The sequence below is a fragment of the Abrus precatorius genome, unplaced genomic scaffold, assembly GCF_003935025.1.
Source record: "Abrus precatorius isolate BTA unplaced genomic scaffold, Abrus_2018 Scaffold11, whole genome shotgun sequence".
Lineage (NCBI taxonomy): Eukaryota > Viridiplantae > Streptophyta > Magnoliopsida > Fabales > Fabaceae > Abrus > Abrus precatorius.
In genome coordinates, this window is record NW_020874303.1 from 26,100,651 (window position 1) to 26,117,682 (window position 17,032).

General features: G+C 31.3%; 2 protein-coding genes across 4 annotated transcripts; both read right to left on the bottom strand.

The window, feature by feature from the left end:
- Window positions 1-3,120: 3,120 nt before the first annotated feature.
- LOC113854932 (leucine-rich repeat-containing protein 9) lies at window positions 3,121-6,637 on the bottom strand. The gene is made up of 10 exons (XM_027486275.1): window positions 6,503-6,637; window positions 6,344-6,415; window positions 6,166-6,258; window positions 5,377-5,458; window positions 5,171-5,227; window positions 4,873-4,937; window positions 4,688-4,783; window positions 4,443-4,529; window positions 4,258-4,338; window positions 3,121-4,164 (listed from the first exon to the last, which is right to left on the bottom strand). The coding sequence occupies exons 1-10, from the start codon at window positions 6,599-6,601 to the stop codon at window positions 3,439-3,441; spliced, it is 1,458 nt and encodes a 485-aa protein (XP_027342076.1). The 5' UTR covers window positions 6,602-6,637; the 3' UTR covers window positions 3,121-3,438.
- Window positions 6,638-10,820: 4,183 nt separating this feature from the next.
- LOC113854466 (mRNA-decapping enzyme-like protein) lies at window positions 10,821-16,203 on the bottom strand. 3 transcript variants are annotated; one of them, XM_027485460.1, is made up of 9 exons: window positions 15,851-16,203; window positions 15,726-15,766; window positions 15,603-15,652; window positions 14,830-14,974; window positions 13,725-13,781; window positions 12,703-12,829; window positions 11,593-12,063; window positions 11,309-11,375; window positions 10,821-11,062 (listed from the first exon to the last, which is right to left on the bottom strand). In XM_027485460.1, exons 1-8 carry the CDS (start codon window positions 16,007-16,009, stop codon window positions 11,319-11,321), a joined length of 1,107 nt encoding a protein of 368 aa, XP_027341261.1. In that variant the 5' UTR covers window positions 16,010-16,203; the 3' UTR covers window positions 10,821-11,062; window positions 11,309-11,318. The 3 variants fall into 3 exon arrangements, with proteins under 3 accessions (XP_027341261.1, XP_027341262.1, XP_027341260.1); XM_027485461.1 differs by lacking the exon at window positions 13,725-13,781 and having other exon boundaries at window positions 10,827-11,375; XM_027485459.1 differs by having other exon boundaries at window positions 10,827-11,375; window positions 15,726-16,203.
- Between the last annotated feature and the right edge of the window lie 829 nt (window positions 16,204-17,032).

Consider the following 17,032-nt stretch of genomic DNA (forward strand, 5'->3'; position numbering starts at 1 on the left):
AAGAGATAATTCTGATACAGTTCCACGTTTATCAGAAAATTAAATGGTACATAATGCGACCCAGTTCCACCCCAGTTCCATAATTATGTTGCGATGCGAAAAATTAAAATAACAACATGAGCAAGAAGAAGAAGACCTACACAACAAGAAAAAATAATAAAAGTATGAAATTACCAATGTATCCTTTTAAAAATCTAACTTAAATAATCGGTATCCTATAATTCATTCTTACCTATTCGATTAAAATTAACGGTTCATAATATATTATAACTTTTACAAAAGATTTTTTTCTTTACTTTAAAAAAAAAAAGAAGAGGATATTAGAAGCCGCCTTTGAGACAATGTCAATGCTTGTAAGTCAAATTAAACAGTTTAGTTCCAAGTCTCTTTTGCAGCATTAAATTTGAAAAGTGATGGGTATGAATACACGAGAAAAGGCAAGGCAACCGTGAATTTGTACGCTCAACTTGAACCACTTGCTACAAATGGTTTATCCGAAAGACATGAAATGAGTATATATTCATCAAGGATTGAAAATTTTGGCATGTTTAGATAAGAACAATCAACAATCAAAATTGGGTGCAAATTGCAAACAGTTGACGAACGGGTATGAACCCGATCAGCCAGCAAGAAGAAAAGTATCCAACTAGTAATTAACTGCTACGAGCAAATTGCTTTGGTGTATTGTGTTCTAACGTCTTCCAACCTTTATAGCGACGTCAAAGCAAGTTGCACCAAAAGTGCATCTGAAGTATTATTTGATACATTAAAAAAATTATAAATATTTTATCTATTATGTCTTTGACTCTAATAAATTAAAAACAGCCATATAAATTTTTCTTATCAATTAAAGTTGGTTAAATAATACATATTTAATTTAAGTGAAGTCTCGCATATCGTGGAAAATGTATCCAGTTTAAAAAAATTATAAAAATTATTTTGTATGAAGTTAGTTCAAGAGTTAAATTTTGATATACTGTTATAATAATTTAGTATAAATTTTTTTTATTGTTAGATGTTTTAAATACAATTATTATAAAATTGATAACTTTTAGTAACATGTCAATCTGCAATTAGTTGATAATGTAAAAAAATTATGTTTTAAAGTTAAATTTTGTGTTAAAAAAAAGATAACATTAGGATAAAGAGCACTGTAAATAAAGGCATTTTCACTAATTGGGATGACATGAAAAGAACAAGAGGAAAGAATAAAGATGAGGAAGACCTATGGAAAACTTTTTACTTAAAGTGACTAATTTATTCTTATCACAATTATCTCTTAAAACAGATAACATTTTCTTTTTCAATTTTTTTCCATCAATTCATTGCATCCGAAAGAAGGTTAGAATTTTTAATGATTTCTACGATAATTTTTTACAATAAATTTGTTGCCACCAGCTGTAGCTGTCATGACAAGTGAGAAAGCAAGTGATATAATAAGAAAACACGTCTTAACCAATTGGCTCCAGCGTGGTCAAGTACTTGTTTTAGCTATTAAAATGGATATATGTGTGACTCGCAATTCCCATCTGGATTCTTGATTGTTAGTTAGTATATAATATAAACACAAATTTAACCAATAAAAAAGGACGACACATTGTTTATATACGGCAACCCCACAAATTGATGTTTATTGAAAAGAAATTTATAAAAGTTTGCTTGTCTACGTACCCAAAAATACTTAATTTATTTTAAAGATATTATGTTTACTAATAAAGTTGGACACAATTAATAAATAAGAGAGTTCATATTGACAGAAGTTTGATTTCTGGTCATATATATGAAAAATACTTTATTAAAAGAATTGCACACACTTGGATGATTATTTCACCTTAAAAGAAAATGATTTCTTACTGTTGAAAAAAAATAAAGAAATTGCATTCATTTTGGTAATTTTTTACCATAAAATATACTGATCTTTAGTTAAAAGAAGGGACGTAAGCCTAAAACAAAATTGCAGTGGCCTAATGGGGCTTATTAGAAAGCACATGCTTGTGCAAGAATGTTTGTTGATAATGACAATATTAAGTGAACTAAACTAACTCTAATTTGTTTTAGTTGGTAGATAAAGATTACAATTCAAAAATTGTCTTGTAGCGTTTCTGTTGAAGTTTATCAAAAGTTAAACGGAAAGACATGCTAAATAATATTCAATATTCAATATTCAATATTCAATATTCAATGATTAACCGGTACAATTATACATTTTTTAATAACGTTGAATAAATAAATATCACAAAATTCAAAGAGGCTAAAACATGAATGAGACATGCCCCCAAGTAACATGACCTATTCATTAAATTATTTTAATTTTATAAATATCAATCTTTACTAATATTATTTTTAAGACTGAATTTAGATATTAGTAATTTTTTAATAAAAATTTATCCTCTTAAGCTACTTAAATTTTTTAAAGATTTATATTAATATTTTCTTGAAAATAATTAACTTATATTTGGATAGGTAGTGGAAGCAAGAAAACTCACAATGGAAGCCATTTTAACGTGAAACATAATGTTTGGTTGCCTCAAACCAAATTAACTTTTGCCTTAGGAAACAAGTTTGAACAGAAGGAAAAGAAATTATTAAAATTACACAAATCTCACTTATAATTTAAAAATTTTCATTATTAGAGACCTTTGCATTAACTAACAAGGACAAGGAACACGGAATGAAGCATAAAAAGAAAGAAATTAAGAAGCCGACACGCAGGACCTGCAGAAGAAGATGAATACGTGTATGGAATTCAAGAGTGTTGTTGGCAATGACATGGCTTCTTACAATTTGACGTGTGGCACTTGCATTAGCTCAAGTGTTGAGAATTTCATCGCACGTTTCTTCATTTAAACAAACTTCCAGACATGCATTAAATGATACTTTACAACCTTAATGTACCAAAAATATATTTAAGGCAAATGCAAGAAGGGAGATATTGATTAAAGAATAAAACTTTTTTTATTTAAAATATCAATCACTTCCATTCTAATTTTTAGATTATCCTAATAGTTTCTCATAAAAATTTATTATTATTATTTTTATTATCAATAAATTTAAAACATTGGGTAAACAGATAAATCTTTTAATTATCTGTTTTAACTATACAATAGATCATACTTTCATAAATGCCATCCCTGTTCATAAGCCGGTACCATGTTACATTTTCCAGGATTAACCACTAACTGTTTTGGACGAAGAGGGGAATACTAAATTTCTCTTTTTTTGCTAATTATGTCTCACAAAGACACTAACTAGATTTTTCTGTTCGTAGTAAAATAATTACTACGCGAAACATGACAAATTTCTAAAATCTGAAAGCATCAAAATCAAACTGGAATGCAACAAAGCAAATCAATGGAGATCCCTTTGAAAGGTAAAACAATTACTAACCGCATTTTACATTAGTTAAGGTTTGAAACATTAGCATGTCTCCAGATATTATCACTCATCACCCCATGTTGATGGCCCTCCCATTCCAATGTCTTCTACTGGGAATAGAGACTCTATATTCTGCATTTTAGCATTCTTGCGCCTGGCAAATGATGTTGCTGTGCTACTCTTAGGCACTTTTTCCTGTACTTTCATTTCACCATCATGATTCACATTTTCTGCATCATTGATTTTAAAAAGCTCCATAAATGAAGCTTCTGCATCATCAATAACATCGAGCTCACTTTGTTCCTCCTCATTCTTCTGTTGCTTCTTCAGTTTCTTCTCAACTGTAACATTCTCTTCAAGAGCAAAACCCTTGTCCAAGGGCTTCTCCTTTTTTAGCTTTTTTATAGTTGATCTATTCTCCATGTCAGGATCAACAGTAACTATATGACTGTCTTTCTTTCTACCTGCCCTATCTTTTTTATGACCTTTATTACCTTTATTTTCCTCATCAAGGACCCTAACTTCCTTCTCGGATTCATCAACAGTTTTCTTCCTTTTCTTACTTGATTTTCTACTTGAGTCAAGATCATCAAGATGATCGTCCCCATTTTGATCTGCTGTATGAAATCCTGCATTCTTCTTTTCTTTGGTGCTATCTTTCAAATTTTGACCTGCCTGATATAATGAAGAATCACGACCACCAGCAACTATGCTGCCTTTCCTAGCCTCGGTATCTTTATCTACTGGTCTAGCATTAAATATCTGTAGTTTTGGCAGTGCTTTCTTAATCTGTAACATTGCACCCATGGTAGTATAAGGATGGAATTTAAGAATTAGGTGTGAACTAACATATGAAACAAAAACACAAGGGGGTGGGATCACCTTTCTAGTAATTTTATCAACGGTGGCAACAGGATTTCCCTGTAGATTAAGATTTCTCAGATTTGTGAGCAATTTGAGCACCTACAGTTGCAAAACATGATAAAATTTTAAAAATACATGGTAAAGAGAGTTATACAGAATTATTAAATGTTGGGAAAAGTGAACTACAGGTATGAATGCCAAACCTTTAGTTCTGACCACCTTGTGATCACATTATTACCCAAATCCAAATTTCGAAGCTTTGAATTGTGCATTAATTCATCTGGGAGAGACTGAAATCCAAAAGTTAGTAAGATGTAGTAAGCAATATAAAAGAAAAAATTCTTAAGCCATAAAGTCATGAAACAAATATGAATGCAGCATATGGATCCAATGAAAAATTGTCAGCAGATGTGGAATCAAAAAGGAAAACCACATCTTTAAATCACACCTTAATCTCATTGTGAGCAAGGCGGAGCTCATTCAACTCCACACAAGACTTGAGGGAAGTGTCAATACCCTGAAGTTGGCAATAAGAGAGGGAAAGCTGGAACAAGGAGAGGTATTTAATGAGCAATAGGAATAAAATATTAAAATAAGCACCATAGGAGCTCAACATCTTGGTACATCAATTACCTTAGTGATAGATTTCACCTTCTTTAGGGCCTCACCAATTTTACGGATAGGATTTTTGGATAGAACTGCAGAAAATTAAAGTATTTGGAGATAATTCAAGTTTTCTGGAACATTTGTGTACACTTCTTTTTGTACATAGAGTAAAACAACAATAAGTAGAAAAGTATTGGTGTCTATAAATACAAATTGAGAAGGAGCGTGTGAGGAGCAGTGAACTAATCTATTCTTGACAGTCAAGATATTAAATGAACAATAAAATACAAGATATAAATAAAATACAAGCTATAATTAGTCATACCAAGAGTGTTCAAGTCTTTGATCTGGTCAAGTTTGCAAATGGAGGAAATCTCATTCTCTGCTAAAACCCGAAAGAAAAGTAAGGGTGTAGAAAAGAGGAAGATATAAATAAATAGAAAGATCCAGTGCCAATACTTTTCACATTGTTCTTTCAATTCTACAAAATATAAATGGTTAGCGGGTGATCAATCATGTAAGAAGTCTCACCATTTAAAATCAGAGCTCGGAGGCTTACAAGTGATCCAACCTGATCAATAGATTTAAGCTTATTTTTGCCTGCATTTAGCACCTGGTTCACATATACATATAAAAGTGAGTCCTAATTCCTCATGCAAATCATTGAATTGTGTCAGAAGGATTAAACTAAGGCAGATTATTTGACAAGAAATAAGTTCATAGTTCTGAAGATATGCATGGGCAAACAAAAAAGTACATTAAAAAAAAGACAGAAGAATCCTTATTTCACTCAGCAAAATGCCACTCATTCTAAAAGCTTTAATGATAGCAATCAGATTCTAAGAATAATATACATGATTAAACAATTGGCATTCCCAGTGAAATAAAAGATTTCTTGCAAATTTAATCTAAAAAAATTAGATATTTGAGTTGAGCTTTGGAAATCCTCTATATTTACAGTGAAAATGTAACAAATATATAAGAAAAACATGAACTAAAACCAAGTAATGCGGAGGGGGGTGATGATCAATGAACAAATACCATGGAGCGGTAGTTGGGGTTATAATCATATCTATCTCAAGATAAGAAGAGCTCCTTAATCATAGAGCATTGTTTACCCAATACAATTTGAACAACCTAGTTCTACAGAGAATCAAGATATCTAACAACAGATACACAGTTCAAGCTGCCAATAAAATTTACTACAAACTAATCCACTAAAAAATAAACTTCATATACATAGGATTAACAGCTAAACTAAAACATAACAAAACAAAACCCAGTACTTAACCTATATAGACAAAGCAAGCAACAACTTACAGTGAGCTTAGTAAGTCCTTGAACTCCTTCCAAGCTTTCTAATTTGTTTTCAACAACAGATAACCACTTCAGATTAACACATGAGCTCAACCCCTAGTGTAACATTACAACAAATCAATCAGAAACACCAATAATCTTCTTTTGTCTACAAAAAAAAAAAAAGAAAAAAAAAAGGTACCTGAAGCGAAGTGAGATTGTTGAGCTTAAGATCAAGCTTTTCCAAATTTTTGAAGCTGGCCAAGCATGATACCTGGGTTATTTCCAAAGTTAATATTTTTGGTGATTAGAACTTGTATTGGGTAGAGAAAACAAAAGGGTATGAAACATTGAAACCCACATCAGAAAGGGCTTTGTGAGTGAGTTGAAGACTGATAACGGTACTCGAATCGCCGTTACTGTGTTCTTTCAAAACCTGCTCTGAGCTCAGCCGAGTCATTGTCTTTGTCTTCTCACCTCACTCCTTCAACCATCAATTCCTATGGTTACTTCTAACCTATATATTTCTTCTGAAGCATAAAAAAACCCTACCTTTTCTACTCTTTTTGTTTATCTTTAAAAAAAAAAAAAACTGAATTTTAATCTTTTATTCTTTATTGAATAATTTCACAAAAAAAATTGTTATTTAAATCGTTTTCGATTAATAATTTAATCCCAACTCGTTCTCACTTTTCTTTATGTTGAAAACGATGAGAAAGATGAGTGTTAAATTAATAGAACTTGGTTGATTCAATTTTGATTGTTACTTTTTAAAAATTATATTTTAAAATAATTTTACAAAATTATTCTTAGGAAAAAAAAACAAAAATAAAATTTGTTAAATAATTTAGTTTTTAAAAATGTTTTTAATTGAATTTTCATTAATTTTAAGAAAAACAACACTTTAATAGTAATTTTGTTTTTCAATTTTAAAAATTAAAATTGAAAATTATTTTTTAAAATTATATTTAAAAAGAAAAAACAATAAACCCTAATTTCTTATATCATCATCTTTTATTTGCAATTAAAAATAAAAAAATATTTAAAACTAGCATTATTTTATTGTTTTAAAATACTATATCGGTTACAAAATATTACTAAACATGTGTTATATGTCAGTCCAAATTTTCAACTAAAAACACATTAAAATAGTTTTAAAATAAATGATTAGGGAAATATATTATTTTAACATAATAAAAAAGTTAAATTATTCTCAAATAGAAGTATTATTATATAAAATTGAATTTAAAAATAAAATAATTTACTGAATTAACTTATTTTATATTTAAAATGCCTTATAATTAAAATTATGTTTTCTTTTTTAAAAAAATAGTCATTACAAAATTATCGAACATGTAGATTAATGAGTAGAAAGTTATTTCAATTTAATATCTGATATTTAATTTGGGTTTTAATAAACATATTCATATTAAATTATTTAAATAAAATCTATATTAATATTAACAACTTAAATATGATTATTTTTAATAAAAAAATACATGTGATATAAAAAAATATCTATGTAATAAAAAAGATTAAAATCTTGATATCAAAGTTAATTTTTTATATATAATTTCATAGTTATTTTTAAATAAATAAAAAATATTTTTATCAAAATATGTATTTATTAAACTTCTATATTTTTAATGTCATAAAGTTTTATTCAAAATCTTTTTTAGTAATTACAATCAGTCAAAGGCTGAGAATGTTTTAAAAGAACTTGTCCAGGTAACGTTGGTTTCCTAATTGACAAGTGACAAATAAGTTGACACACTAATCTGCTAAAGTGTTTTGCTCAGTCAGATACTTTGGCTTCCCTTGCAAAACTAAACTGAATCTTTGCTGGCACTGTGATGAACAATTGGACAAAGGAGCTTATACAGTTCCATATTATGGATACCCTTTCAAGGATTAGATTCCTCCATGCTTCTTACAACCTTCACCTTCTACATTATTATCTCCTTTACCCGTTAATGTCTCAAGAGTAGCTCCTTCTTCCCCTTCAGGTTACCACCTCTCTTCATTCTCCCTTGTTTGGTTTCAATGAGATATAAGGGCCTTACCTTATAATATATTCAAGGTGTTAAAAAGCTCAAGTTTAATAATTTATTTAAGTAATTGTTTTGTTACCATTGTTTATTTCCATCAGCAAACCTCTTTTGTATGTTATTCTATATCCTTCTTGCTACAAAAGACTGTTTGAAACTCTTATTATTAGTGAGTGATGTAGACGAGGATCTCTTGCAAATCATAATACTATTTGATGCTTGCTTTCATATATTAACAGGTGTTGCAGGATAGCAGTGCAAGACAGAAGACACTGAACATTCTCAAGTATGAATGTGTAAATCTTGAAACTCAGTAGGTTCGTTGTTAGCTCAGGAACCTATTATGGTTGTTCAGTTGTTGTTTAGTTGCTGTTTTTTTTTTTTCATTGTTTATTATTATTATTATTGTAGTTCAAGAGGGAAATACTGCTCGTATCTGTGGGTATTGGAGTGGCTTGTAGTTGATATTGTTTGATAACGTTGTCAATGCTTTATGCAGGTACAGTGCACTTTTCCTTTCTTGCTTTGCACACTTTCCTGTTCGAAAAACAAAGTCTAACGAAGTTTGTTTGGATAAAATTCTCAACAAGCATTTTTAAGAGAAGAATATAAAAAAAAAATCTAACTTTTTGCTAAAGTTAAAATCAACTTATATCTCTTACGTAATTTCTTGGTAAGCATCTATAAACTTATAGGAACTTTTTTTGTAAGCTAGGAATCAAATGCTTATTTCAATTGAAAAGCTTTTATAGGGTGAAGCTGATCCAAAGTGGTCTAAATTATCTAGCTATCCTAATTAATTATCAAACTAATTCCGTTATGATCCCTCTTGAGTCCTACGGTGTGTGCTTAATTACCTGTCTTTTGAATGTGCAGGCTGTTAAAAGTTACGCGATTGGAGTCATTTTCAGGTTTGACTTGCAAATGATTTGCTAATGGTTGATAAGCTTACATGGTCGCTACTGACCTTACTGATTCACTGGATTTGAATTTGGTTCATCATAATTAAACTTTGCAAATATCACTTGCAAGGAGTTAGATTGTTTTTATCCGAAATTTTAAGATATGTTATATGTTTTCTGAGAAGCAAAGAGTATAAAAATATATGTATATGAGTTTCCTTAATGTTAACTTCTACGGAAAATAAGCGGCTAATAATAATAAAATTTTAAGAGAAAGAGAAATATTTATTATATTTTTATAATTTAATATAATAATTATGTATTATATTTTTATAATTTTAATATAATAATTATGTATTTTTTTTATAAATTTTTTTTATTTATGGATACTTAAACTCAGGCTTAAATATTGAGATTAATAAAATTATCTTAAAATATATATATATATATATTTATTTATTTATTTATTTATTTATATATTTATATATAAAACTCTTTTCCAATTACTAGATGGTGCAGTAAATAAGAGAAAGATCACAAAATGATACGTCTTTCTCTCTCCTACTATATCCCATCCGAGAAAGAATCCAAACCCTAATAATAGATGCTCCTATATTGCCTCTTGGAATTAAGTCTACTTCTCCACCCCTTCTTCAATAATGAAAAGAATTTATTTATTTTGCTTTAATAATCTTGTTTTAAATTTAATTAAGATATCATTTTCCTATGTAGCTGTTTGTACCTTCAGCTCTTGTATCAGCATGCAGACAACCTATCCAGTGAAACCGTTCCTCAAATACTCACCAGAAAAAACTAAAAGGAGTACAATTGAAATCTTCTGCTTTGCAAGCCAATTCTGTTGTTGGTATTTGTTTACCCTTTGTTTTAATTAATAAACAATTTTTCTTAACCAGAATTGGTACAAGAAGTGAGGACCTTCAAGATTTATTGGCGCTGTCGATCATGGGTTGCAGCATGTCACTTACATCTCCTAGGCTTGTGAATCCATCAACTATTTTTGGACTACGGATTCTGTCTCATCAGCATTTCACCAACAGTTTCTTTGATTTTCAGGTAACACTTGGAAGCAGCATGTGCATTATAATTATTTTGCTTGAACCACAGCTTTATTATTCAGCTCCAATGAAACACACTGCTCGTTTTTTGTTACCGTCTCTTGTTCACTCCAGATTGTGCGGGCCATATCTGGGATGTTTGTCTACAAGGCTGCCGTTCTAGTACAAGTTTATAGAGACAATGAAGTGTTTGAAGCTTGTATTTACAGAAACGGGGATGGCTCAAGTGAGCCAGGCCCTGTTTGGATTACAGTTTGATCCACAACAGACTATACATGCTTGCATGTTTGGTGAGAGAGCAAATAATACTGCTGCAAGTCGATAGAAGTTGCGATGTGGTGACTAACCCAAAAATACCTGTCTGAACAATGTAGTCGACCCTACATTCCAGATATTTGAAGTACAAATTCGTTTGGTGCACTGTATTATATAACACACATTGCGAACTGCTTAAGCTTGCAGTATTAAATCATATGAAAAACACGAGTTAAAATTTTTCTACCTAAACGAATGAAAGTGATAAAGTAAATTCATTTTCAAGTGACTGAGTACTATCTGGTAGATAGAGGTACAATTATTGCAATATCAGAGTGTGGAAACAGGTACCGATTTTTCATCAAAAGAATGATTTTTACCTACTGTGTAATTCGTCAAAAAATAGGGCTGATTATATACTTGCATTATGTAGCACAGTCCATTTTCTTTGAAACACTGACCAATGGTGCTATACAGAGTCTTCTTGAAATATAACAATATAATAAAATACACAATAAACAAGGCTCAATAACAACCTTTCCACTCCTTATAATTTGGAGATTTGTTTCAATCGATCGCCATAATTTGTAATATCAGTTCCGAGTTGCTCTAACCATTCATCCAGACCTCTCATCATTTCCTGCCATGTCATGCCACTAATACAGTTGATATGGCATTTAAATCACAATGTCTTGTTTTAAAAACCAGTGACATACAGGAAACTAGCTAGATCAAAATGGTCATCACAAAGCACAACCAATTTTACAAATTGAAATTGACTGAAACATTTTAAAGTTGCTGACATGATTAAAGCCTGGCCTAAAAATTATAGCAAACGTATTCATCCCAAAAAAACAATTCATCCTGCGAGTTGATAATTAAACACCTGTGGGAAGTCATGATTGATGAGTATTCAGCAGCACTCTATAGACCATATCAATGAATTGATTGTCCTACAAGACAGCCAAAAAACAAAGACAATAATAGAAAATGAGAGGACAAAAAGTAGTAATAATAACAATAACCACAGCAATGATAATGATGGTATGTTTCCTAAAGGGAATAGAATATGACAAGATCTAGCAAAATTTTCCATTCCCTAACAGTCATTTAGGATTATTGAATTCAACACTCAGAAATCATATACAAGTAGTAAGCAAGTAAACCAACCTGAACTAGCACCAGAAGAGCATCTCGGACCTTTTCTCTTGAAATAACTAAACCATGGTTTGGAAGGGGAGAAGGAGCAGGAGTAAGTGATGGTGGTGGAGTTGGAGGGGGAAATGGCTGCAGCAGTGGAGTACCATAAGGGCGTTGCACATTAACAGTAGGATGAAGTGGAGGGGCAGTAGGTGTAGATGAAGAAGACACGGGGGGTATCATCATTGCTGAAGAAGGGGAAGGGACAAAAAAAGAGGAAGGCTTCACAAGTTTTGCGGCTCGGTTGCTGCTGCTGATGGATTCAGGAGCATCGTACGGGGGTATTAGAGGAGTAGAGGCTGAAAGAGAGGGTATCTGTAATGTTGGCACAGTGGGTGTAGCAGCATGAGTTGGCACAGAAGATGAAGAATTTGTAGCAGAAGACTGATATGGTTGTCCAGTAATTGGAGCATTTGAAGTACTCCCGATGGCCACAGCTGACTGCAATAATTAGTATCAGGAAAAATCAACCTCCTCAGAACTTACAAAGGGTCAAACATTTAACTTCTCATGAAAATTGATCTTTGTAATATCAATGTGTTTAATATTAGATATAAATGATCACAAATGGAGCGCCAGACATCCTATGATGGGTCCTACAGGTTAGAAATTTTGTCTAAACTAGCCTAGCAAAGAAAATGCTGGAAAAATGGACAACCAAATGAAGTTTGAATTCAATAGATAGATGAAAAAAATGGGTGTCTCTAGTAGTGTCTGAATTACTAAAATTGGAACATGCAGTGGAAGAAGAATTCAAAATATTAGACGGAATAAGTCCTATTATAGTTTTATCCAGTATGCCCCTGGAAATAAAATTCAGTTCCTGTGTTCTCCACTAGAAATCAGCAGAAAAGACTACTAGGATATAGCTCAAACTATTCTATATCAAAGTGTTACATAATTAAAAAAGGAAAAGCACCCAAGTACCAGTAACCAAAAGACACAACAAAGCTAAGCATACAAGAAATTATCCCTCTCCACTGTGCAAGTGTGATCACATCATATTATTTGTGCAAGAATGTATAAAATGATTGCAATAACAAGATATAAGAAAATAAAGTTATTCACTATGGAACATACACTGAAGAAATTTACAAAGGATGGATCATCAGGAACATCAGCCACATTGGAAGTAGCAGATGATGATGGCTCAAGAGGACCATCCATAACTGCCATAGTTGGTACTGCTTCTAGTTCCTCAAACTCACTGCAATAAATGTGAGCAGAACTGTTACTCAAATTCAAAGTAAACAATGTGCAAAAATAAATGAGTAATGTCTAAGTTATGCTAGCTAAGCTGCAAGTATATAATAATCACTTGTTGACATCGAAGAAAAAATAACTCTTTCTAGAGAGAAAACGAGAATAGTACAATGAGGATGGTAAAACATTCTTCAAATCCTAAAAAAGAAAAAAAGAAAAAGAATAGAACTAAGAAAGCAGCAAGGCTACCCATATTCTGCATCAAAGATGAGAATGCCCTTGAAATAGGCATCGCTAGAATATCAGAGAGAAGGCAAAAACATAATCCTGTTCAACAACAATTTATACAAATGAAACAAGAATAGGCAAATCGAAAAATTTATCCCCTTTTCTTAAATCCCAACCAAAACAATAATATAATTGTATAATTATATGAACCAGTTGTAAGCTGCATAGTCATTATATATCCACATGAAAGTAAAGAGATACATATCATTCCCGGACATAAATTCAAACAGTAAACTAGTAATACAGGAGTTGCTCTCAGCAAAATCTGGGTTCCAAATAGCTAAAAGTGGTGATCTCAATTAAAAAAGGGAAGGAAACATCCATGATAGTATTTTGGAAAGAAAGGTGGGAGCACATGGAAGCAGAAGCACACAAGATAAAGATAGAGCATGCAACAGAAATGCTAGAGACAAATAGAAAACCCATCCATCAAGATCATATCAAATCCCTGGCCTTCATAAGGAGCATGGATATGAGTATGTAAAAGAAGTTGAACAGATTAGAATTTATTTTTTTAAAAAAAGGATATCATTGATTAAAGCAGTTTCACCATTCATGGAGGAGCAAGTAGATGCTGGCACAAATTCAATTAACCAGGTAAATATTGTTACCTTTTTGTAGAAGAAACCTTTGATTTTGGAGGCACTTTGGCATATGCATTAAGGATCCTGAAAATTAGCCAAATATACATCCATGATATGGAGACATTAAAGGTTTTTTTTTTTTTCATTCACAATTTCAAAACAAGTCTAGATTTGAATGACAACATAAAAAACTAAAGCTATCAACAACAAACTTGTATAACTTTTCTACAATAAAAATAATAGAAGAGAAACATATACTTTTCAAAATATTTTTTATCTTTCTTTCTCTACTACCTTTTTTATCCACAGGTTACAGGTAACATCTACTGTTTCTCATACACATCTACATAATGAGGTATCAATATCATTTAATGCGTGTTTTTCCATTTTCTTGTGGGGGACACTAAGTCTCAGTACATAGGAACATGTTAAAAGACTATAATTTAAATACAACTACAATTCATGGTAATATGGAAAAGATTTGACACGCAAAGCAAATTATGAAACAAACTAAAGCTAATTATTGCACACAGCTTATATGTTATCTATGGTATATCATCAGCTAATTTCATGATTCCTTCAACTAATGCTCAAAATTTGAATTTGATCATCATCCAAAGCGCACACCATACTTTGGTCAGGAACACTTAATTTGCACTAAACATCCATCAGGAACAGACAAGGGGAGAGCTGACTCATTCAAAACCTAATCGGTACATGACTGCTTCACCTTCAAAAGGATAGGTAAATTACTCTTTACCTCAAGGTAGTTTTTCCCAGATCAACTTTTATCCAGTAATTTCAAAACCATAAATTTTAAACCCATCAAGTCTCAAAAGAACAAACTAGAAAGCATGTTTGGAATTTGGATTTGCTTAAACTTTACAAAAAACTTTTTCCCTTTTTCAAAAACTCTCATGAAGATAATGATTATAAGCTGTCTTAACCACCAATTAAACTAATCCAAACATGCACAATGCTCCCTTAATTATTCAGAGACACTACTAATGACAAAATTTTTCTCCAAAATTTAATAATTTAGCATTATGAAAAAAATAAAAAATAAAACTCTATTCATGTGAGACAAATAGCAATTCCATTATCCATAATTCAAACATAGATAGAACAATACCTGCTAAAAAGATTAGCAACCTCTTCACATTCACGTGCATTATAGAACCAGATTCCATTCACTTCTTGAGCAGCATTTCTATATAGTAGATATGGAACCTGAACTTCATACTCAAAATCCCCCAAGAGATTTTCCACCAAATTTTCTGCTTATACCAACATGCAAAGCAGCAAAATGCAAGTTACACGCATGAACATTAGGCACTTCACCATCACATCAAGTAGCAATACAATATCTACAGGGCTTAAAGGCATTTACAGTTCACACATTTACTAATTACCAATACTCACAATATTGAGTTCAAGATGCTTACCGTGGAATGCTGATAACAAGCCCCAAACCTATAACTTTAAGATAAAAGGAAACCTACTAACTAAAACCGTATTATTACCACATACAAGGCACAAGCAAATATAGAGGAATAGCTAACATATTTTACATAGTACAAAACAAGAATCTGATTCAAAAACCAGTTTTCAGACTAGTAAATTTACAACAATCAACACAAAAATTTGAGCACTTTCAAGTAAATGGGAGATAGCGATATTAAATCAAGTCATAGCGTCCAACTCTGTGTAGCCAGCTCGTCAAAAGAGTTTCCTTCTAACTGCCCATAGACTAGTTTACAAACAGAGTCTAATGGACTACACATAGATTCATACTATTATTGGAAATCAATTGGTTTTCACACCAAATTTTACAGTAAACAGCATAAATTTTCCAAATTTCAACTTAAACGATTACAACAAACATAAGTAGACAGGGTCACTAACCAGTATTGCGACGGTTCATCACAATAAACTGAAATCGCGGTTGTGTGTTCCTGAAATTAAACGAAAACCAGAATTAACCTCAGTTGAGAATAACCATCTAATAGGAAAGAAGAAGCAAAATACCTCTTAACGACGAAGAGAGATCCTTCAACGTCCTTGCGGCTCTGCAAAGATAAAGCGTTGAGAGAGAGAGAGAGAGAGAGTGGGAGAATGAAAAGAAGAAAAAGAAAAAGGAAGAAAGAGCAAACCCATTGACTGAGGTCGATGTTGAACTCGTAGAAGGTGACGTGTGCGGCAGTGATGAGAATTTCCTCAACGAAAGGGTCGATTCGTTGGAGAACAGTGAGGTTGAGAAGCTTAGTGGTGTGTTGGTCCAGATTCGGCATCAGCTTCCCGTTCTGAGACATAATTGCGTTATGGAACCCTAGAAATTTGGGGGTTAGGGTCTCTTTCTATCAAACCTGAATTTGAGGATACAGAGATTAACGCAACGAATGCAGGTGAACGAGGTTGAGTCGATCGGACACAGCTTCCTCCCAAAGGTAAACCTTACCAAATGACCCAAACAACCTTATAACTAATCCATTAACATCTATTATTATTATCATCAATTTATCATTAACTAATTAGGGTTTTAAGAAACAATAAAGCCCAACAAAATTAGGAATTAGCTAAGTCTTTTAATTCCCCATTTCGGTGCAATTTCTCATCTTCTGTATAAAAAATAGTTTTATCGAGAAATATTATATCAATTTCAATCACTTTTCTTTATCTAAAAATTAAATAGTAATACACACACAAAAAATTAAAATATTGTCTCTTATTATAATTTATTTTTAAAAACATTTAAATTTACCTTACTTTTGTAACAATGTTGCTTTAATTGTCACGATTCTTACTTAGAAATATTACAAACGTGACATATAATAATTTACCTGAAAGAAAAAAAAATGATCCCAACTTTTATTATGATCTTAAAAAAATTATATACAGGAAAAATATCAGTGATTTTTTTAATTTCTAGGCTTTGATCACTTTAAGAAAACAAAAACAACTATCGCTCTGTAGTTGTTATATTTGTAATTTCTTTGATTAATAAATATTAATAAAATGTAACAAGTCTAAATTAAAGAATTACTTCGGACAGATAGGAGAAAAATTTATTATTTAAAAAAATAATCCTATCATCGTGTTCATTAATAACATGATAATATAACATAACGAAAGAAAAATAAGAAACCAAACGAGACAATATAATTAAAAAATAATAATTGTATGTGTAAAATACATCGTACAATTTTTTTATAATAAAAAAGAGAAATTTTTGTGGAATTAATTATTAAATTTGATAAAAAGAAATGAAAAATAGGAGCAAAATAGCTAAAAGCTGAATCCGTGAAGATTTTGATTCCGTGGGCGATAAGAAAACG